Below are 24,747 nucleotides of genomic sequence, written 5' to 3'. Positions count from 1 at the left end.
ATGTGTTGTTTTGTGAGCTCACCAAAACCAAACCACCAAACCAAACTCCTATCAGCTATGTTGAAATGGCAATAAAGTACTGAAACTTTGAAACCCAGAAATTAGGCCATATATCTCACAGCAGCAAATTTGAGCATTGCCAAGAACAGTCTTAACCAACTCTATAGATAATTAATATAGCAGGACTCACCAGTCACTTAAAAACAAAATCCATCCTTTCTGCAAAAAGCCTGCCTGCCTGCCTGCCTGCCTGCCTGCGTGCCTGCGTGCCTGCGTGCCTGCGTGTGTGAGCTCTGCGAGCCCCACGGCACACAGAAATACCTACGCTTATTGGTTGATATGATGACATCACCTGGGTTCATGGTTATGATAGTAATTGAAATCGAAACAAAATGATTTTTAAAAATAAAAAAAATCATTTTAATAACATATTCTATTTTATTATAACAATAACATTATAATTACTCATTTGTAATATTTTATTAACTAAAAATTACACTTCCTAATGGTTGGGCCTGCAGAGAAGGTCCTGAAGGACCCCCTCTGATAGATTACGTCGTGAAGTGCTTTCTGTAATGTACCACTATTTTATTGTTTATTTAGATTAAGTTGTTTATGATATTCATCCAGAGCTGAGGTTTAACTTTTTCTATATATCTATTAGAAATGTATTCAAAATAAATGTATTTTTAACATAATTGAATATACTTAACCAAAAAATTGGAATTTAAAATTGAAATCTCTATATGTGGTATGAAACATATTGGTTTTTGTCACCTTATTTGAAAAGAATTGACTGTGTCCTACTATGACTGTTGATCTCGAAGAAGAAAACGTCATCTGAATAAAAGAGAAATGCATACGGAGCCAGAGTGTGCAACACTTTTTTCCTACTCTCAAGTCTACTTCCAGTGATCAGCACCTCACTACAACCCTTGGCATGCGTTACTTTTCCATTATATATAGACTTCTGAATTGACCATGGGTTACAGTGAGGCTTTTTTTAAGTTTGGAATGCGAAACGTCTAGAAATCAAGATTTTTTTGTAATGAGCCATACCGACTTTGATCAATCATTACCAAATTTTATGCATTAATTTTATGTTGAGTCATCAATCTGGATCATGCAAACCTAATTTTGTATGAACCTGTGCAGCCAATTACGAGATAAACTTTTCGCATTTGTGGTACCCACTAGTGGCAGAATATCCCAAGACTGTGTAGCTAAGCTCGGATCTAGCATTCAAGCACGTGCACCAAGTCTGGCAATAACTTAAGCCGATTTTAATTTATGAGCATTTATTAGGGGTCCAAGCAGGGAAGCTGCTGAAACCCTATTTATTTGTTGCTGTTGTTGTTATTATTATTATATGTATTAATAACTTTGCTCATTATTAATTTTTCTACCATACATTTTTCAGTCGCTAACTACTTCTGCATACTTTCAGCTACAGAAACCATTCAAATTTCAAAATATTCAGCTCTTTAAGGACATTAATGCTATCATTCAGATTTTTTTTAAATAACTTTTTTAAAGTATTAAAATTTATAATAGAAAATCTATGGGAGAAATGTTTGAAAGTTGATATCTGAAAAACAAAAATTGCTGAAGTATTCATACTTCATGGATGGCTGCCCCATGTGGAAATGCTTAACATATTAACAATATAGGCCACACCCATTTGCCCCTGGAAAAAAATTCATTTTGGATTTTTTGTAAACACATTTATATCTTCTGTTGGCACATGTTTCATCTAATCTTCACCACACTTGGTATACCATATTTAGATGATCCTGAATAAAACTTATGAGTTTGTTTTGGGTTATCACTTACCATTTGTCTGTAATCGGTTACCAATATTTGAAGGCATGGACTGATGCATTTAACGGGCCATATCTCTTCAATACTAAATTCGATTGCAAACAAATTTGGGAATGATGTACATACAGCCACACTGCACAAGTGAGTAACATCTGATACAATTCTGCTCACAGGGGGCACTACTATAATACTATAACATGATATTTCTATAATTCTATTGCCTTTAATAAAATGAAACTTGGTACACAGGTTCTCCATGAAAATGTGCACAGCATATGGCCGCCCACCTACAGCCTGGTCCTGCTTGAGGTTTCTTCCCATTAAAGGGGAGTTTTTCCTTTCTGCTCTCGCCAGGTGCTTGATCATAGGGGAATTGCTGGGTCTCTGTAAATTATGGTCTTGACGTGCTGTATGTGAAAAGTGCCCCGAGATAACTTCTGTTATGATTTGGCACTATACAAATAAAATTGAATTGAATTGAATTGAAGCATGGCACCAAAAGCCCCACCCTGTGGCCATTTGTGAAACACAACCACACAACTTATTAACTGACATATTTCTTAAACGTACTATTCCATGGTTTCATACATTTTCTGTAAAAAAAACATCTAAAAGCAAAAATCTTATCAGATGGGGGCCGTGGTCTAATTTGTGTTCATTTAGGGGTCCTTGATGTAACAAAGTTTGAGAATCACTGCTATAAACTACAGTGTGTATCTGACCTGTGTGGCTGTGAGAAGCTCTCATTGAAGATCTCCTGAAGCTTCTCCACGAGGTCATCAACATGGATGGGGATCAAACTACCATATTGTTGTAGGGACTCTTCAAGAATACCTGGAGACAAGAGAAAGAAATAAGACACTGAATGTAAACCTCATCTTCACAAGCTGAACAAGCATACAATGGTGCCCATTCAAGAGGGCCACATCATTAAACCTGTAGTGCGGATAAATGAACGTCCATTACATTGAAGCCCTTGCCAAACAAATTCACACAATGACGATTAAGCCTATCACCTAAACCTCTCTGTATTTTGCAGTATACAGAGTTTTTAAATCTCATGTCGGGTGTGACATTCCTGCCCTGGCCGTTTGGCCATTAACTGTGCAGCTCTGTTAGACTTTCCAAATGTAATAGGACCGAATGGATCAATTCTGATAGTGAGATGAGTCATTTTACAGGGGATTATGTGATGCTCAAAACAATTTATCCACCGTTTTAAAGCCGCAACAGTAAGTTACTGCAGGTGGTGTACTGGCCATCAGGCATACTGGGACAAACCCCGCTGGGCCAGTGGACCAACAAAATATACATTTTTGGGCTGGTGGCCCATCAAAACATATCCATTTTTACCTGCCCTTACTGTGTGCTCGTCATTCTGGATGCGCATGACAGTGTGCTGCATGCCTGTGTCAAGTAATCACAGCCAAGCGCCCCCCTTTACTCTCACTGCCAGATGGGGGAGACAAAAGTCCCCCACTCTAAGTTTAATTGTAACATTTTTAAAGTTTTGCATGTAACTTCAGCAGCTAGCTAAGACAAAAGGCTTCTATGACAGTGGTTCTCACAGTGGGTCCTGTGGCACCCTGGGTTGCCTTAAGGGCAGGCCAAGGTGCAGCAAAATTAATCACATCACTGTTCATTTATTGTGCATTTTTAATAACATTTCATCACATTTAAAAAAGTGGTGACAGTTACATTAACTATGCTTTATGTTACATTTCCAAACATATAAACAAAATTAGAAAAAGCAATAAATATTAATATCATCGTATCAAAAACTGTTTAATAATATGCAGCTATGCAGCATGACAACTCATAGTTGCCGGTTGTCAGTAACTCAACATTCTTTCTAGCTCAGGAGTTTTCTCGGAGCTCAGCAGTCGGAAAATAAAAGTGACCATGAAAGCAAGCAATGGTAAGATTTGAGAAGATAAACAGAGCTCAAAGAAATGCAAACATTTCTCAGCTCTTGACACAGAATCTAAGCTGGCCAACAACTCAAATTTGACTGAACTCTTCTCGGCTAATGGCTTAACAGACAGGTTTTGGCTGCTTGTGGAAGACGGATATCCATGATTGTCCGCATTCACTGTGGTATTGTGCATTCCCAACATCATATGTGTGTGATGTGGCTCATCATTGGTATACATGAAAACAAGGCAAGAAATGGTCTGTCAGTGCTCTCCCTCCCCACATCAACAGCAGGTTCACATCACATTAAAGTGGCTTGTTTGGGGTTTTTTTTTCCTTGTTTACTTTTGTAATCTCAGCATTCTTCTTGAAACTCCACCTGACACTTCAGACAGAGATTCCGGTGTGTTATTCTAATAGTAGCCACTACCAACATAACATCACTTGCAAAAAATTATCACACAGCTATATACAATTTTTTCATTTGTGCAGTTATAGCTGCCCCACATTAGTGATTCAAATAACCAGATCACAAGCCACTGAGTTGACTCGCATTTTGTCAGTCTCTGTTTGCCACTTTAGCTGTGTCATTGTACACATTTAATAGCATGTTATGACTGTAAACTTTAAAAAACAGTCTCAAAATGACTAACAGGACACACATTTTTTATTTCTCTGACTGCGGAAAGGTGATGTTTTCATATCACAGATGATGAACAATGGCATTTACTATAAGTGAACCGGAACTGTAAATAATGAAGAAAAAACATCAGAAAAAATATTGAGTATTTAAAAAAAAACGAAAAATATCTATAGATAAGAAAAAGCATGATCCTCATGATCAGATACAAAAACAGCAGTTTTAAATGTATCTGATCTACTGTGAATGTAAGCGAATAGCCTCTATCTCTGATCCATACCTGTCACACAACTCATGTGTTCCTCAGTAAGAGCCAGCTCCACTGGTTTATCCTCCACTCCCCGTCTCCCTCTTTCCTCTTGCCTGTCTGGAGAGCAGCCATTTGTCTGTTTATCTGCCAGAGAAAAGGAAATAAATTACACACAAACAAATTTTACTCTATGCAGATTCTTAGACTTAGTCATTATTTGTCTATTCATTCCAAGAAAGCAACCTGATGGGGCTAAAATGTTTTGTTATGACATAATTAACTCTTCTTAGAGTACAACTCCATACATTGACAGCCCATCTTAATTTAATATTGATCTTAATCTTAAAATTGCAAATATTTTAAGAAAAAAAAACCTTAGGGGGCTTGAAAGGGGGCTTGTTTTTCAATAACATTGTGTTTCCCACAACGGACATATTTACGATAGCCAGTGAAGAAATAAATCACCAACTCAAAACTACTCCATGTTTATTTTGTCTCAATAAATCCAAGGGTCACTTCAGCTTTTCTCAGGGAGTGAAAAGTGTGGAAAGCTGGTAACCCCACTATGATGACAGGATTTTAAGATGCTGCATTTCGTGCCCTGCTTTTTGAAAAATGAAAAATTAAAGAAAATTATTAAGTGAATTACTCCTTAAATAATCATTTTTTCTTTTCTCTTTCTGCATGTCAGTCAGCTTTGGAGGTTTGAAGGCACTCTGACAGAGCTTGGTTAACTGGTTTCCCTACTTCCACTCCCTTGCTAAGACAAAGTATGCACTTTCCCTACTGCTCTACTGAATGCACAGATTAAATTGATAATAGGCTTCTTGTCTAGCTTTATCTAACACAGCAAACATGTATATAAAAAGTCACAGTGTTCCTTGATAGGACCACTTATTTTTTTCCTTTTTAGGTCTGGTGATATTCTAGTTTTCTTGGAAATCCTACGTGCAGACCCAAACCAACAATTAATGTATCATACTAACAAGTAATGTGAATGTATTGAGTACCACAGACAGAGTAGGAAGTCAAAAGTGTTGAGAGACAGATTTATGCCAAGGTTACACTACACGATTTTAGCCCTGATTTTCCACTTGCTGACACAATAATATAGTCAGTAGAATAATATAGTTTCTATCAGAATACATTGGCATACACACAAGCTTTTCAGTATTTGTAACCTTGTTGTCCTTGCCGAACCACAATACGAGAAGGCAGCTACGTTTTCGCTGCAAAAATATTTATTTACTTTATTTACCTTCATTTACTCACATGGTATCATGTCATTTTGCATATGTTTTAATGACAAAACATAGTTTAGAGACCAGACAAACTGCTTAGGGATTCCTTCTGGTGAAAGATATTGTAATGTGTGATCTCCTATCACCAGTCAGTCATGTAGTGTGCAAACCACAACGACTTCTAGATTCCCAATTACGAGACAGAAAGTAGTGTAAACAGTACAGCCATTTGACGACTTTAAAAGTCATGTAATGTGTAAATGGCATAAAACTACATTCAGACCAAATCCAGCAGCAAGGTGGGGGCATGTTTTCTGAGGTACCAGTGAGACAATGAAATATGATCCAGGAAGTTAACTTGGAGTTACAGATTAATGCATTTAAGGTGGCTTCTGATAAGAAGCCACAACACCATGCAGCGGTTTGTAAAACTCACAAACAGGATTTTACAACTCTGGAAAGTTATCACGACGGCAAATGTTTTATCTTTTGTCGCAATGATCATGAGGTAAACAGCTGATTACAGCCTTCAGGTTACAAAGTAATCCACCATGAATGTGCACTTACATGTATGTGATTGGCCAATGCAGCGTGACATTGGGTTGTATTTCAGCAAAAGTTGAGTCCAGTTCAACTTTTTGCCAGATGGCTTTTGCGTTTTTTTGCTGAGCCCTGCACGTTCCCCCCTCCTGCAGCATAAAAGCAGTGCCCCCATTCAAATGAATGAGAGTGCTGCCATTTTTCATATATTACCAGATTTGGTCTGAACGGAGCCTTACATGTGGTTGGTTTTAGTCTTTTTATAGGATTTACTGAAAAGAAGAAAAATGTACAATATTGCCAGGCTTATCCTTTCAGCACTAAACCCTACTGTTCCATTTCAATAAATTCTGTCCACATCAACTAGCCTTCAATGGATAAAAATGTAGTGTATGCCAATACCTCTCTCAGATTCTGTGAATCTCTCATCACTGCTGTCGTCTCCTCCATCAGGGTATGGTGATTGCCGATACCTTCTTATCCTCCTCTGCTTCCCATATAGATTGTACCTTTGCCCTCTCAGGCTCCACCGGTGCCCTAGGGAGCAAACCCACTGGGCCCGCTGGCGCCAGCTCTTCCAGTGCTGGGTGAGCCTAAATCCTTGGCCTCCATGGGAACGCAAACGTTGCCAGCGCCTGAGCCTCCTCAGAGCCCTGTATCTGCTGAGATGGGACCTGAACAAGTCCCCTGTTACAGCCTGAGAGATAGTATCCTCTACAGTGACATCACCACCCTCTTCTGCCTTCTGCAGTGGTCCATAATATTGGTGTTTTTGTGAATGAAGATGCTGGGTGGACTGGGAGGGAAAGTCTGGGATATCCCACTCTACCTCTGCATGGTCTCCTTCCACCTCCTCCTCTTCTTCTTCATCATTGTTATCCCAAACCTCAAACTTGCCCTCTGCATCCAGATTGTTGTCGTCTTCCTCCTCACCTATTGCCTCAATCCTTCCCATCCCATCCTCGTCTGCCTTGTCCACAAACTCACCTCTCCACACCATCTCTTTCTGCCCCAATCTGAGGTGCATGGGGCTGGGTATGCTGTGGCCTGACACCGGAACTATGAGGTGGTCTCCAGGAATCCCACCTAAACACAAACATCAGCAACTGTGTTCAACCATGTGCCATCATGACCCAGAAGCCTTTAGGGTTTCATTTCAGCCTAATACAACTTGAGTTCATTTCACTGAGAATACTTACTGTGCTAAATTACACACCATTAGTCTGTCAGGCCACCCCAGTAACATACATGAAGGAGGCAAAATATTGGGAACACTTTCTAATATAATGCACCCCAGTACACCACTAACACCCACTACAACCTCAATAATAATTATCACTGAAAATGTATAAGCTTTGTAAAAGTACAATTTATGGCAGAGCTGTTGTATTGGATTGCATTAGATTGCAGAGGTGTTCCTAATAAAGTGTTTGGTGAGTATATAAGCAGACTGATGGGCTTTGATATCACAAAGCAGACAAATTCATAGATAGTAAAGCCTGTCCCTCCAGGAATTTAACAAATACTCCTTTATTCATGTCCAATTTTCATATTATTGATAGTATTATCAAATCAAAGGAACACTTGTACGTTTGTAATCCATTTCCATATTACCTTCCTACCTACTGTTTCTGCCTTCTCAGTCAACAAAGGCTTCTTACAGTTCTAAATTATAGTAGAAAATGGCTGTTACAATTTCCTAAAGCCTAAACTGACACTTTCACATGGTTTTTGTCAGTGTATTGCAAACCCGGTGGCCTGCCAGGTCTGAGTTGACCCCTGCTGGGCCCAAGCATTGGGGAATTTTTTAAAAAAAGAGATGTTTTCCAAAACTAAAATGCGGGAACGAGCCAGACAACAACCACCGCTAAGAACCAGAACCGGAGCACCCCGCCTGCCATCCGGAGAGAGACACAGCGAGAGCAGGCTGAGCAGGCAGAACGCAGGAGAGTTTTTGCTGAACATAAGCACCAAGACCCAGGGAAACATGAGAGCAGCTGCTTGCTAACAGCTACATGTGTTAACAGCATTGAGCAGGAGGGTGGACAGATGTCTCACTCCGCTACTCTGTGCTGAGACTGCTGCTACTGCGGACGGTCACGGAGCAGACACTTTCAGTTTATATAATTGTAGCATCTGTCGTCCAACTAATTATTGATAACAAACTTAGTATTTTACAAATTAGAGTTTTTTCATTTGATGAATGTGGGCGCTGTTAAGCAAAAATTAACGAAATGAGCTTTATTTCTAGAAAGCAAAATGACAATGGGGGCAGTGGGCAAGTGATGTAATTGGTGCCTGACTGGTAACACGGTAACATGTTTTGCTCAGACCATCCTCCATCCTCTGCACAGCGCCCTATTCCACCGGGAGCGTGTCAAAAGCGGAGAGTCTTCACTGCTGGGAAGCCATCTGCCGTTTAAAGTCAGTTGCACTCCTACTACAGTAATTTCAGCAGCCTAGTCAAAGCTGATAAAGTGCCTTAAGGCTACTGTAATTACTGAAGTAGCAGGGCAACTAAACTGCCCAATTTTGTCATTTTTGTGCTTCTACTATGGTTAAGTAGGCTACGTAGTTAAATTGTTTCTTTATTCGTCTGTTTTAATTGCGTTTATTGTTGGTATATGACCAGGAGTCTGCACGGGGCGTTTTATATTGAAAATTGACCAGATGCTTGATGCTGTTTCTGTGTCTGACTTCCTGCCCAGCTCGATCTGCTCTGTGCTGTTTGACGCGGCCTCCGTAAAAAATAGACGAGGCACCTATCTTTAGCACAGCGGAGCGGAGAGCCACTTCTGGGACGCTTCTGGGACGCTTCTGAAACGCGCCGTTGGAATCTGATACATTGACTAGAGTGGCCGCGATCAGCACTGACGGCCGTGTCGGAGCTAGAACAAAGCGCACACGCGCCCGGTGGAATTTAGGGGTTAGAATGCAGATAGAAACTTATCGTTCGCGTTTCGGCTGTGGATGTTTTGGCCGCTGCGGCGCCACACCGGACTGTGGGCGGAAAGTTGAGCCAGAGTCAATTTGAAGAAACGCAACCTGACGTCACTGCAGCTGAAGGCCGCGGTGGCCAATCACAGCCAGAGATCAGACTGATTTTATTTGCCAAATTTCTGTGCACTCTAATTTCAGCTCAGTCTCGGCTGAATTTTGCTGTCATTTATGGTTGCACTACTCTCCTCTGCTGTATATGGTTCACCACAGGTGGGGCTGAGCGCTCCATGTGTGTGCTGCACACACAGGAGAGACGAACCAGGTGAAGTACTTGAGTTGATGACAACAACGCTCATTACATTACTGTAAGTGAACAAAAGCAAAGAAGAGTTATTTAATTTAATCTGCACAACGGGGGGCATGGGTGCACAGACCAAACCAACTATTTATTCATTGAATTAAAATGTGCTATATCAGGATAGGTATCATTATCAGGATATGAAATTACCTATATTGGGATATGAGATTTTGGTCATATCACCCAGCCCTATGTTGACTGATTAATGGTTACCTAAAGCCCTGAGACACCACTGTTTTAAAAACAGTGCAAGTCTTTTGCCATTAAGTGGTTCACTGGCGTGTGGCATCATTTATGCTTTCCTCTGTCCTCCTCCCCCTGCTGCTGATATGAATAGTCTCACTGCTGAACAGGTACTGCTGGTGCACTTATGACAGCAAGCAATAAAAGATCAGACCATAAAAAATACCCCAGGTTCTTAACATTTTAGAACTGGTTACCACTCAGAGCTGGGTTTTGAGGGGGCATACCTAGCCAGCTGACTGAGTTACTGTAGCGAGTCCATTTCTCTCATACACAACTTTTGCCTTACCAGCCCACTGAGAGGAATTTATCTCAGTGTTCCTACCCCTTCAGTTGGCACTAGGAACTGTATTATTAAAATCTCCAGAACAGTAGAGAAATCTCAACAGACTTTTTTCATTCAGCTTAGGCACTGCACACAAAAGCCCTGCAAATAATAATACAAGTATAACTAGAATGTAAACTTTTTATTGACCAGAAGTAGAATGCCTACCTCCTCCTGTGTCGTCCTGCCCCACAGCAGTCAGACCCAGGTCTCCCTGCCAGCGGTTCTGGGCCAGGCTACCGCCACTGTCTCGCATTATCCACGGACAACCCACGACCTGCGCCAGCTCGTCACCTACAAACAACAAACACAGTCTACAGCTGGGGTGTAACCACAAACTCAGCTCACAAATCTGTATGAGAAACTGAAGTTCCTTGTAAGTTTGGGTATTAGTCTGATTCTGAGTCTCACACAGTACCTGCTTGCTGTCACAGCAAGGTCAGCCCCATGAACTCAACTAATGTTGACTCTGTCTTAAAGACATAGTGAAAAACCACGTCAGTGGTCAAAGCAAGCTACTTTACTTTCAATCTAAATGCAGCTTGCTAGTTATCTTGGAGTGAGAGAGAACATCCCTATGAACATATCTCCTCCACAGTAGGACCGCAAATAACTAAAAATATGTACATTATTGGTTAATCTGCAAATTATTTCGTCGATCAATCAATTATTAGTTTTGTCTATATAATGTCAGAAAATAGTGAAAAATGCAGGGTAATGCAGGGCCAATGTCATTAAGTGTGTTATTTTACCTGATCAACAGTCTAAACCCCAAAAATGACTGAGAAGCTGAAACCCGCAAATTTCTGGCATATTTGCTTAAAAAAAAAAAAAAAAATCACTGAAATGATTATGCGACTAACAAAATAGTTCATTTTTGTGACAGTAATCAATTAATCAACTAATTGCTGGAGCTCTGCTCCACGATGCTCCACATCAGCCACAGCCCATTTATAGGATTTCTCCTCAAGGATGTATATTGTAATGAAAAGCATGTCTACAGTCGGTCTGGAACAAAAACAGGAGAAATCAACATTTACATTCACTGCCCTGGCCTGCCATAGTTAGGACAGTTGAGTTAACATTATGTCCAGCAAAAAAGAGAGGAGTCAAGTGGCCTGGTATGTGATAGTTATTCATTTTACCTTGGTTTCACTCCAGACAGAATGACAACCAAAGTCCCTTTAAAAATGTAACCTGTTACTGGATATGAGGAAGCAATGCATGATACTTATCTCGCTACTCCCCCTGAGCTACACAGTCTTGCTGGTATACAAAACACACCTCATCAACGCACCACTCATGCCCTCTGATGACAGTGCTACAATTGACACAACTAGCAGAAATGGCTGGTTATGCCAATTATATATTAAAATATTACAAGCTGTAAAAACGACCAATGACCTTCCAACAGAAAAGTGATGTGTTAATTCTCAACAGCACATGATGCAGTAATGGGATTTTTAAAATTATGTTCTCACTAACTAATATTATTTAATAAGTCACAACCATGATTACAATCTCAAGTCTTCTTCCAGAATACATAGAAAAAAAACTACTGTGCATTTGGGACTACACAACATGTGCACCTGGTCGGGGGGGAATATGTAATTTAGCATAATGGCTGAACTAAGAATGATTGAACAGCTGGGAGAATTAGCGTTCTAATAGTGAACAATTCTATGCGGCCTGTGTCGTGTGAAAAACATATTCTTTGAGAAAAGCGGTTCTGTGATGACAACATTTTCATTTTTTTCCGGTGCAGGAAATAGTACCTACCACGGCTAGCTTGTGTGCGTTGGGCGCTAGCACCGTCGCAGTCTTTGTATAAACGGTAAATTTGAAATAACGTTCAGGCAAATTAACAACCTTATTTTGTCGACTATGAATGGACTCAACCACTGCAGCACATTTAAGAGCAACCAAAAATAACCAGAATACCTATTAGTATCTGCTGTCTATCCGTCCTAACATATTAGCAGGTTAGCCATGTTGTCGTTAGCTAGCTAAGCGTTAGGTAGGCACACCATGTTAGCAACAAAAAATAAAACGCCTGGCTTATTGTATTCCCAGTCTAGCTAGGCGTTGCAACTGTATGCTTACCGTTAACCTGCAGATTTATAAGAATGTTGCTTCTGACAGAAAGTTTGGCGTGTTCAATTCTGTATGGGTATCGAAACAAAACAAATGCTAATCGGTGCTAAACTTCATTCAATGAAAGGTATGGAGCAGCCAGATGTCACCTCCTTGCTAACTTCGATTTCTTTTAGGTCTTCCGGTTCAGAGGAACACGCAAATACCTACACAGACGCGGTAGATTACAGTAAAATAATCTATTTCATTTTTTAAAGGTCTGTGAGGAACCGAGAGAAGCGCTAAGCTAGATCACTGCAGAATTTTCGCTCTCATGTCATCTACATCAAGTCCGTCGCACAGCAAAGGCGTCACACCGAGTCTGCACAGTGGACGCATCATGGATGTATAACAAAACCTTACTTCCATGGATGTACCATAATAGACGCATGGATGTATTAGGAGAATATCCTTGGGTGGACTAAACTACGAAATAGCCTAATTTTGGTGAGATTTTTGTTTTCATTCCAAATATTATAAACACTATTTGATTGGTGTTTTTGTAAATGTGATGATTATATTTTTTTCAGATGTCGTTTTTCTAAAGTATTGGTAATACTTTCTCTTTCCGTCAGGATTTTTATATTTTATAAACTTTTCAAATACATGCCCATTTAAATATTAGTTAAACATTTTTGAAAACACTTAGAATTCAAACTGCCTTAATTTTACTTGTTGTTTTTATTGTTGTTTATTTTATTTAATTTTTATTATCCTTTTCCTCTCTATTTTGTATTTCCTTTCATTAGACATGATGTAATTTCTACTTACAACCAGGAGGTTAATCACTCAACAGGGCTTGGGGGTCCATGTACGAAGTAATTATAATTCATCTGAGATCGTTCTTGTATATTGGGTAATACGTCTTTTGCAGTCCGTGCATGAAGTATAATTCATTTGCAGTTCTTCACATTTTACAATGAAAAAATCAAATAATTCGGGATATTTCCCAATTTTATTATCTTACGACGTGAAATTCAATTCAGGGTGCCAAGCGTCAGCTTGTTCCATTTTCCAACTTGTACAATGAAAATTGAAAGAGGATGTCAACAGCCATAAACAGATAGCTTGCCTTCAAAGTAAAAGTCGTGCATTTTGTACAAGAGGCAACCTCCGGGGCTTTAAAATGAAGCCAATGTGGAAATGCCAAAAACTCCAGTTCCCCCGAATGGCCACTTGAGGCTGGCTCCAAAAGCGAGTCATTCCCCATAGACCCCCATGTTAAAATGCCCAACTTTACAGCAGAAATAAACATGATACAAACAACCTGATACAAAAAATGGTTTTGGTCCCTATAGCTAATTTCATGACAACTGTACGGGGGAAGGGGGGGGGGGGTAAGCCGTAAAGTTATGCATAATGAAGGACATGGCTGCTCTGAGTGACAGGTCTGCCAGCTGCTAGGTGGCTTGTTTCAGCCATTCGGCCCACCTCTTTGCCCATTTTTGATTGGCTGGGAGTTAGGCAGCATCACGCACTGCCAAGACGGCTCACTATGAGCTTCAAAACCACTCTTCAGCAACCAATGGGTGACATCACGGTAACTACATCCATATTTTTATACAGTCTATGGTTTTGAAGCGTGTTGCGTGCAGCAGCCAATTTAAGGGGAGCTCAAGTGATTTTGGACACAGCCAATATGTATGACAAATAAAAGAAAGCATATTGACATTAGCTAGGTAGCTAACTTAAGGCTATGTAAACAGAGGGTTGACTACACTGCTAACAACAAGCTTAGAATGTGTAGGGTGATAGAAGCACAACACTCACCTGCAACATTCAATGTCCGATCGATCTGCTCCCACAAATGGGCTTTTCTGTCTTTGTTATGACAGTTTCTGTTTGACCAGTGGAGGCTGGTGCATAGAGGCAGAGGAGGTTGCTCTTTCTCTATTTTTTGAGAGGCAAGAGGAAGATCAAAATATAAAAAGGAATATTTGGTTGAAATAAACCATTACCATTACATCTCTGTATTATTTATAAAATATATTTTCTCTCTTCTTTGGAAAAAATCCATTATTGAAATTCTATTTAAAATGCTTCAACAGCAACACCTGCAGGGAAGGAGGAGAAAGGGCAGTGTGTGTGAAGTGGTGGTGGGGGGCAGTAGGGGATAGTGGAGGGGGAGTGGGGGACAGCAGCAGGCACCTGTCCTCCACAGGGCGGGATCTCTTACATCCATTTAATGTACTTAATTTTTTTTCATGCTAATCTATGATTGGCCAAGACACGTAAAATGATGCTCCAAGGGAGGACGTCCTCCCTAACCAATCAACAACCAGAATGCAATATTGACATCACGTTGGTCCAATGATAGTTTCCAGATTTCATCTTCAAATCTCTCCACTGTAAGGCAGAGTAGCAACAGTTGCTTGCGTTAGCCAACGCAACAGTTAACTTCTTGTAGCAGCCCTGAAGGACTCCATGGAAAAACTGTTACGGACTGTTGTAAAACTAATGGGAGAGTGGAGTTGGACTGTGCGGAGCAGCAGTAGCAGGAAGCTGCCGGGGAGACTGGCAAGAGAAGCAACCAGAGAAACAACCAGGAGAGTTAGCTTGTTTGTCATTGTTGCAATGATATCAGACTGGTTAACCAGCAGCCAAAAAGTTCTGTTAACTAACAAACAAGATGACCAACAGTACGTAGACGTCTTGCAGGACTTGGTTCAAAGCTATAATAACAGCTATCATAATAGTATGAAAATGACGCCTAGACAGGTGACGACAGAGAACACCTTGCAAGTTTTTCAAAACCTGTACAGTTCTCTTCCCATCTGGTACCAAGAAAAGTTAAAGATGAATTGTAAACAAGAAGATCTTGTGAGAATCTCCAAACTGAGAGGAGTGTTTGATAAAAAATATGAACAGAGTTACACCGACGGGATGTTGACGGTGTCGAAATGCATACTGCGATTACCCCCTGTGTACAAACTCAAAGATTATGACAGAGAACCTATCCAAGATATGCTTTACGAAGAAGAGTTGCAAAAAGTAAAGATAGCTTGAGATAAGAGTTATCAAGTGGAAGAAATTTTGGGCAAACAGGTCGTGAGGGGGGAAAAACAGGTGTTGGTACGTTGGAAAAACTGGCTTGAGAAATTTAACAGCTGGATCAAGGCTAGCGACCTGAAAAATGTATAAAATACCATAGGTGACTCTCATGACTTCATTACATGATGGATCAAGCCTTGGGTGAGGGGTTTTACGTCACCTTACCCTCCAATGCTAGTCTCAATGTATTTAAAAATAATACAAGTTCCAGTTACCATGTGGCAACATATTGATTTACAAGGGCCAAGGGAAGTGGCCTTGACAGAGATTTCATACCCACACACCTGGTTTAACCTCCCTGTAGAGTTAGGGTATTTTGAATAGAGGAAAAAAACCCCAAGACCCTGACACCGAGAGTGAAATCCAGCGTCAAAAGATTAGAGGGGGCTAAATTTACTAAATTTCAGCCCTATTCAAAGGAGATTTGAATTTCAAGCGGGTGCTAAATATCATTTGCGTTTTTTCCCACCCATGGCTTACATGATGGGGATGAAGTCAGGCGAATGGTTCAAATTTGACGAAAGGACGGCTCCCTATCCCACAGATATAAAGGCGGGGATTTATCAACTTTACTGTTATAGCGATATGGTACGTCATCAGCTGGTAGGGGACGCTTACACTCCTCTCTTGAGAACAGTCAGAATACAAGGGATTTACAGCAACATAGTCCACACAGTCTTTTAATCCTGCCTACTACCTGCCTGTGGCGAAGAAACATATTGAAAACATTCATATTGAGATTAAAACGGATCAAATTGAACCCATAAATTTTACATTTGGAAGTGTATCGTAAAACTCCATTTTAGACCCTTGAAAACCTCCTCCCTAAAAAAATGATGCAACACGATCCTCACCGTTTTGTGAGCTATTATGAAAACCAAACGGGGGGGGCGCACTCCCCGGTTTTTATAGCTTGCCCGTCATATGTACGGGAGAGGGATAGGCTCTATATTTTCAAAATTATTTCGTTTTGTATCACCTTTGATAAAAAGAGGTTTTGCCATTGCTAAACCTCATCTTAAATAAGCTGCTAAAAACATAGCCTCAGAGGTGATTAGCCACGCCATTGGTAAAATAACCGGTCTACAGGAACAGGGGTCTAAAGAAGGATCCAGAGGTATTATGATTTTGGCTAGAAGAGCGAGGAAGAGACCTCCGGGGCAGTGCATTTCAGAGAGATCTAAAAACGACGGTGCACTGAAAAGAGAAAATCAGTTGGTAGAAGCAATCCTAAAAGAAGGAAATCTACCCACGCAGCAAGATCCAGAGATATCTTTTAACACCTCATTTTTAGAAGCAAACAAAGATGGCTCTTTTACATCACAAATCGGCCAAATGCAGTATGGCAGAGCCCCCATGACACATCTGTCTATCAAAGAACAGCTTACACAGAAGTTTTACCTTTATTGGCCATTACCGACAATGGACCGAGTTTTTTATTCCCAGAGAAGGAATAAAATATTTGGATTTGTTACACCTCCAAGTAAAAATTACTACCCCTGGGGGGTCTCGTCAATTATCCTCTGAATACAATTTTCAGTCAATGCAACGTTATTCTAGGGGATAGATTGATATCACAATCCAGCACCACTCATCTGTACAGAGCTATGATCGAGACTTGGCTCAACTTTTCAGAAGATTCATTAAAAAGTCAGTTCAGCGCCAGGTTATTTTACAAAGACATGGCCAGCTCTCTAGATTCTGTGGTAACAAATAATGGCCCAAACAGAGGGTTATTTCAGAGAGCTCGGTTCACTGCCAGTTCTAGAGAGGTTCACCTATTGAGTCCTCTTCACGCTGACATATTTTTCAGCGAGAGGCTTCTTTTGAACACTGTGGATTTGAGAATTAAACTGAGCCGGGCTAACGACACTTTCAGTCACATGTGTGCCCCAAACAGTAACTTCCGATTAAAAATACAGGGGGCGTCTCTGTTTGTCAAGAAAGCTACCGTTTCCCCTGCCGTGCATTAAGGTCACGCCACGGCCTTACTGAAGGGTAACGTTTTTGTTTTTTTTACAGCTGTTACAAATCTATTTTGGAGATCAACTCAAAATGACAAGTGTTGGTGGATTATTACTGAGAAAAGATGAATGAAAAGATGAAAGATGAATAATCACCAACTGGAAGGTCTCATGCGTCATTTATTGGGTGATGCATTTTGGAGCGTGTGGGCCTCAGACCAGTTACCTTTACTGACGCGCTCGTTCAGACTTCCTGCCTACATGATCGTCAACACACACCCCGTCCACGAACCCAGAGAGCACTCTCTATGGATGAAGATGGAAGTGCCACTGTTTTTGACTCATTTGGATTCCCACCTGATTTTGCCTATTACCCAAAAGCCATCTTGCATTTTTTAGAAAACCGTTCTAAAAAAATATTGTTCCAGAAAAGTCAACTTCAAGACATTGTGTCTACGGCATGCAGTCAGTATTGTGTTTATTATTTATTTCATAGGGCCTGCAGGTTACCTTTTGAGGATGTGCTATCCTCGTATCATGATGATGTGATTAAAAATGATGAGATGGTAACCAGTTTTGTGAAAAAATGTCAACGTTGTATAAGGAATTAAAGAGCCGATTCTTTCCACCACACCATCTGTTCTTTAGAAATGTTCAAAGATTGTTACCACTTGTAATAACGTGTGTGAAAGAGAAATAAAGACAGACTCAAGACAATATTGTTGTACGAACCTTTTATTATTTCATTAAATTCATTCAAATTCAATCCAGCGTGGGGATAAAATTATTTTTTTCCGTTTTCTTTTCATCGTCTTTGCCGGTGTGACTTCATCTTCAACTTCATCTTCTCCTTCATGCAATCTCTCAGTTTTAAGCTGACGATATTCCTCTCGAGCTTGGGGGTTAGTCACCAAGGTTAGAGGGATGTTGAGTCGAGCTTGGGGGTTAGTCACCAAGGTTAGAGGGATGTTGAGTTCTGATAGAGTATTTAAAAAACCTGTACAACCCTCAGGAGGTAGGGTCTGTGATTTTTTTTTTATATGAGGCAAATAGATTTTTAAACAAGTCAATCATGTGTGACCCTTTTACTGCTTTTCCCTTATAAATCAACTCTCCCTTTGAAGTCCACCCGTCCTGGCTTTTGGCTAATTTATTAATGATATACTGAGCATTTTTAACGATCGTGTGGAGGAAGGTTTTGTAACACATCATCTGCCAAAATAGCAGGACGAAATGTCCTGGCTTCTTCTTCTTCTTTCCTCTTCTTCTTCATTTTGATTCGAGGTTATCCTTCTGCCATCAGAGTCTTTAGCAACAGTCAGAACTTCCCTCCCCCCTTGTTTGATCAGGGTTAGGTATCTTTGCAGTAGAGCGTTGTATCTTTTAATTTTTTCATAAGGATTCACCCCCTGTACGTTTAATATATCCTTCATTTTTACATCCAAATCATTTTCGGCTGTACGTCTCACAGATGGAGTCTGATCGACCAAAACTGACCCATACGGTTAAACTGTTGTCTTTTGACTGGCCCTCTGTGCCATTTTTTCTTAGTTTTTATTAGTAAGTCCTCCTATAAGTTGTCCAACGATAGGAACAACTGCTGAAAGCAGTGGTAGAAGAAACCCTCCAGAATGTTTGATCAGAGTCCTGTGTTTGCCTTTTAGACTGGTTTTTTATCCACCAACAATTTTCTTTTGTCTTTTGAGTTTGTTATACTGACTTGCTGACAGAGGTATATTGCCTCTTAAAACATTCAGAGAGAGTTCGCACAGAGATTGAAGAAAATCTGAGGAGCAATGACTAAGTACATCTTTACGTCTCTGAGGTGTAGCATAATAAAAAGCTTGCAGTAAAAAAGCATTTCTTTTTATCCGAGCCGACATGTCGATTTAGGAAGATCTCGATTTGGGTAGATAGATGACCGGCCACTGATCAGGTAACAACCCCAACCTCAGTCTGTTTTGCTCTAGACAAGTAGGGGTGAGGTCAATGATTAAATATCCGTGAGGATCTTTAGTAGCATCTTCAAAACTTTCTAAAAAAAAACTTTTCTAAGAAGGAAAAATTTGCTGAGCTAACATATTTATCTGTAGCCTGTCTCAAGGGTTTTTAAAGACCAGGTAATTGCTGTTCAAACTGATGGTCCGACTATGTTTACCCCTGTGAAATACATTTAGCATCAACATCATGACACTCATGTTCTTGTGATGCCTGTATTGTGAAAATCCTGACTACTTCAGTATGGTCGGAGGCTTGAAAAATGACATCGTGCAGGATAATCAAATGATTCTGATCAGGCAGAAACAGGTTTTCATCTTTGAAAGAATCAGGTAGTCCTTCAATAAATTTAATATTTTTATTCTTCTTTTGCAGTTCAGCATACATGGGTTGAAAGTAAGTGTATATCCATACAATATTTTCAGGTACCTGAGACAAAACATCTTGACAATTTTCCAACACATTTTTTACAAAAAAAGTTTTTCCACAATCACTTGGACCCACAATCTGGCATGAAAAAGGTAGTTGCAATCTAGGGTCAAAGACAATTTCTTCAGTAACACCCAGGTATGATATTTTCAATATCCAAAAGGCAAGGTTTGACCTGTGGGAAGCAACCGTCTCTTCACGAAACTTTTTTTGAAATTATGAGTTTTTTTTAGAAGAAAACCCTTTTTATCACGTACAATGTTGTGCTGAGGGGTTTCAATGACGCCCTCTGCAGTGTGGTTTTGCACGTACCCCTCCACCAGCTCTTTGACGCTATCAAAGTTGATCCGTTGACAACATTCGTGCGTCTGAGTAATGCCCTTCACGCACAGCACTACTCGCTTGTTTTTAGTTTGATAGGCATAACTTTTAGGACCCGCAGCCGCAAAGTCCTGTATGCTATCGCCACCCAATTCATCCATCAAATCCCCCAAATAATTACCCAATTTGTGGCGAATGCTGTGATAAACACATTGTCAACCTTGTTTGGGGGTGCGATATAGTGATCGCCGTGACTCCATTGAATGAGAGCTGTTGTGTTGTGATGTTGTTGTTGTGTTGTTTGAGGAACGAAAAGTATTTGATTTTGTACTTTTCCGAAAACATGTAACCGAAACTGATTAAAGCGGTCTGGTTAAGGTTACTTCTCTGCGCAAACTTTCCCCAAAAGCTATTTAAGCAGATCTTAGACACTTGGCTTTTAGCCGGGTTTGGTTTAATTTTGTCGGCATCTAGCAAAATGCCCTGACTGGTCATGTAATCCCTAATGTATTTTTCTCTACCTTCCTGATCAGCAGCCGCCTCAGGGGGGTACCCTGAAGCTTCCTGTTTACCCTTCAGAAAAGTGTGCATGTACTTGACAAAGATGGAATCGCAGTGTCGATCAAAGTGCCAAACCTCCGTGATCTTACCTAATCGATACCCCATCTCCAAAGCCTTAAATTCAGGAGTGACCCAAACCCCCGTCAACGGTCTGGCCCTTGTCGTCGTGTGTACATGCACCGTCCTGAAAATTTAGCTCGGCATTACATACGAACACCAGTTTACCTGCAGCTGTTCTGTGAGGTAAAACAAACCCTGAGGTGGATAGACAACAGCCCTGATTATCCCAAAGTAGTTTTGAGGCTCTATAATCTGTGTAGATTATTTTAGGGTGTCCTAGAGAGTAAGGAAATACGCAGTTGACGCAGGGATACAAGGATGTCACATCTACATACTGTACAGTTTCATTCGGCGCGCCATATACCTCAGCCTCACAGCATTCGTCCTACCGCCGTACAGAGCGTTGCAGGGTTAGAGGCTGAGGAGCTTTGTAATGTTCGAGAAACTCCTTCAACCCCTGGTGGGATTTTTTTCATCTCAACCCAACGATGCTCTCTCATGGCAATCAATTTGATGCCATGGACAGACTGTAACATCTGTAATTTCTCTTCGCAGACCGCATGCAACTCTTCAAACAGTCTGCCAGTCAGAGGACAGGTCTCATGAGGCTGGACAACCATGTTAAAAAACAACCCAGAAACTCCCATGCATATTTCACACCTTGGACCTCTGCATAACCGTCTATAAAGTAACGTCTTATCTGTTTTTCACCCTCGTTCAAAGCGTGTTGAATGAAGATGTTCTCTGTACGCACTACCCACTCTAACCACTGGATGCTGGCATTTGAAAAGGATTTGAATTGCCTTCGACAATTGTCGAGAGATGGAACAGCCAGGGTATTAGGAGGAGTTGCTCGATCATGTCAATTCGCCCTGTGCAACATCAGGAAGATCAGACCCTACCTGTCTGAGCATGCAGCACAACTCCTGGTACAGGCTCTCGTTATATCATGGATTGACTACTGCAACTCCTTACTGGCAGGCCTCCCTGCATGTACACTTAAACCTCTGCAGATGATCCAGAACGCGGCAGCGCGTCTGGTCTTCAATCAGCCCAAAACAGCACATGTCACCCCACTGTTGATATCCCTCCACTGGCTCCTAGTTGCTGCCCACATCAAATTCAAAACCCTGACACTTGCTTACAATATAGCAACTAAAACGGCTCCTGCCTACCTGAACTCCTTCATTCAGGTCTACACTCCCTCCCGCCCACTACGCTCTGCCAATGAAAGGCGCCTGGTACCACCACCACAACAGAGCCCTAAGTCACTAGCTAGACTCTTCTCCTCTGTAGTTCCCCGGTGGTGGAACGAGTTACCAAACTCAGACTAAAGACCAAGCTCTTTCGCAAACACCTCTGCACTTGATGAACTGTAGGGAGAAAAAACAAACAAACATACTTCTATGCACTCTATGCACTCTAATCATTGCCTTGTTGCACTGCCTGTTGGCATCTACGTCCTATCGGGCCCAAACTTAAGCTTTATGGCACTTACTCGTGTTGTTGTCCCCTGACTAGTTCCTTGCTTGTGTTGTATCAGTCTCATATGTACGTCGCTTTGGATAAAAGCGTCTGCTAAATGAAATGTAATGTAATGTAATTTTACATTTATCGCATTTTTTACGCAACTTGCAGTTACTGATATAGATTTGAGCCCTGACTCTCTCTGTAGGCTCCTTGTGTTTGGTAAAACAAGAAGGTGAACGACATGTTCTGTTACAGTCAGTGTAGACTACGGCTTGGAGCTCTTGTTCAGTACAGGAAGGGTCTAAGCAAACATTACAATGACCTCTGCATCGGTGAGTCAATAAGTTGTTATAACCCGTGTAACAATAATTGCACGTGTACTGGGTGCCTTGAAAGGCTTTCACGTTTATTACACCATAGTAGTGGTTTTCAAACAGAAACATGTACAGCGTTTCTTTGTTCTCGGGGTATCGGTCACAAATTTAGAGAGCATACGTTTAATAACGGTCCTGAAAAGAACTACAATTTTACAGTTCAAAACTCTTTCAAATTTTGGTAAATCATTAAATGTTACCACAGTCTGATCAGTTAATCCGACTGTATTCTGAATGTCTCTGCTGCGCAATAACACTTCGTTATCAATGATATTGGGATAAAGCAGATAAGCCAGATTGATAGCGAAACACAGTTGGTTATCAGGGCCATTGTCTATGACATGCAGAAACCGTTTCTTCTTTTTCAAGATTTCCCTGTCTAATGTTTCTGCTAACATTCTTTTACCGCCACCTTGTGGGTTTCTGATGATCTGGGCTACCAATAGCAGATTACTGTCGGCGCTAACAACCGTGTTTGATTGTACAGTGTGGTCTATGAAAGACTGGAGTTGGTTTAGATCATGAGGTTCACCACTCAAGATGACAGATGCGCTATTAGGTAGACGGGGCGGCTGTGGCTCAGGAGGTAGAGCAGGTCATCCACTAATTGGAAGATCGGCGGTTCGATTCCCGGCTCCCCCAGTCCACATGCTGATGTGTCCTTGGGCAAGATACTTAACCCCAAATTGCTCCTGATGGTGTATGAATGCGTGTGAATGGTAAGTTTCCTCTGATGGGCAGGTTGGGACCTTGCATGGTAGCCCCTGTACCCATTCAGCGTATGAATGGGTGAATGTGATTTGTAGTGTAAAAGCGCTTTGAGTGGTCAGAAGACTAGAAAGGTGCTATACAAATACAGTCCATTTACCATTTACTCGCACCTCAGCTCAAGTTGCACCAGGTCTTGTCGCACAGTGTGTTAGAAGGCCCATCGAGCCACATCCTCTGTGATATCCATCACACTGCAGTAATATGCAGCATAATTAGCAATACCTTGATCCCTAAGCATATTGACAGGCTGAGTAATTTCAATGTTGTTAAATCTTTCACGCATCACCACCTTCGGAGGGGTTGATTTTCTTGTTGTGTTGTATTATGATTATTTTAAGTAATGTTACCTCCGTCTTGTTGATTTTGTTGTGAGGGCTCTGACTCAATGTATTGTGGGGAATCTGCCTGATTTTCTAAAAGCCTTACAGCATTGTTTAAAGCGCTAAAGCAGTTTCTGATTCATTTTGTACTTCAACGGTTTGTGTTTCAATTTGTACATTGTTTAACATTGACGGTTCAGAAAGGTCGGATCAAGGAGGTAACTGATTTATTAGGTCTTGAAATTGGTTTAAGACACTAAGCTCAGCAATAGCGTTATCGATAGCAGCGAAGGGGTCAACAATGTTAGAACTGGTGGAGATTTCGGTTATTGGAGACAGTGATTCATTATCTTCGCAAAATAAATTTTGGTTTAACTCTTGAATTACAGTCTGTAGAGAGAGAGAGTTTAAGATTTGTGTGTGTGTGTGTGTGTGTCTGTGTGACACAGAGAGAAAGGATCAATAAAAGTAAACAGAATATGAAGCTTTACATGTAGGATCATATAACTTATCTACGTATTATATATGTTGATATGTAATCAGAAATAGCCTATAAAGCTTTACATGTAGAACCAATATGACTAAGCTATGTAGTATATATGCTGTTGTTGTATCGTATTTATTATCACCATGTACAGTGTTAAACATAAATGTTAACATTTGATGTACTGCACCAAAGTTAGCTTATAGCTCATTTTCATTTGCAGTCCCATACTATTAAAACATATAACGACACAATAACAAGCAGTACAAAGCAAAAAAATACACTGGACACACACTCTCTCTCGCTACAATCAAATAAACACGTCTAACCATTTTCTAGACTAGAGAACCGTATATTTGATCCTAAATACAATGTAACCTTTAAGTTTTTAACATCTTCGTGGCAATATTAAATGTCTATGTTAATTTGAGCAGTTTACTGGTAAACGTTTGTACATGTTGTTGCACAGAACTTAACATTTGTACGCAGTGCCTCCATGGTGAACACAATAGGCGTTGCACGTGCTCAGTAAGTCAGCA

At 40.6% G+C, this 24,747-nt stretch overlaps 1 protein-coding gene across 5 annotated transcripts in view; it reads right to left on the bottom strand.

Annotated features, from left to right (window-relative positions):
• senp3b (SUMO specific peptidase 3b) overlaps positions 1–12,742 on the bottom strand; it is a 34,360-nt gene extending 21,618 nt beyond the window's left edge. The window contains exons 1-6 of one of the 5 annotated variants that reach the window (XM_042400723.1): positions 12,376–12,742; positions 12,052–12,093; positions 10,441–10,566; positions 6,809–7,492; positions 4,656–4,769; positions 2,544–2,655 (exon numbers count right to left, since the gene is read on the bottom strand). In XM_042400723.1, the coding sequence (XP_042256657.1) occupies positions 2,544–2,655; positions 4,656–4,769; positions 6,809–7,492; positions 10,441–10,528 (998 nt within the window). In that variant the 5' untranslated portion in view covers positions 10,529–10,566; positions 12,052–12,093; positions 12,376–12,742. Of the gene's footprint in view, positions 1–2,543; positions 2,656–4,655; positions 4,770–6,808; positions 7,493–10,440; positions 10,567–10,690; positions 10,742–12,051; positions 12,094–12,375 lie in introns of all 5 variants that reach the window. The other 4 variants (XM_042400724.1, XM_042400722.1, XM_042400725.1 and 1 more) reach the window with 4 other exon arrangements.
• Between the last annotated feature and the right edge of the window lie 12,005 nt (positions 12,743–24,747).

The sequence above is a fragment of the Thunnus maccoyii genome, chromosome 22 (genome assembly GCF_910596095.1).
Source record: "Thunnus maccoyii chromosome 22, fThuMac1.1, whole genome shotgun sequence".
NCBI lineage: Eukaryota > Metazoa > Chordata > Actinopteri > Scombriformes > Scombridae > Thunnus > Thunnus maccoyii.
The sequence above is the reverse complement of the archived record's forward strand: the minus strand, read 5'-3'. Positions and strand labels throughout refer to the sequence as shown.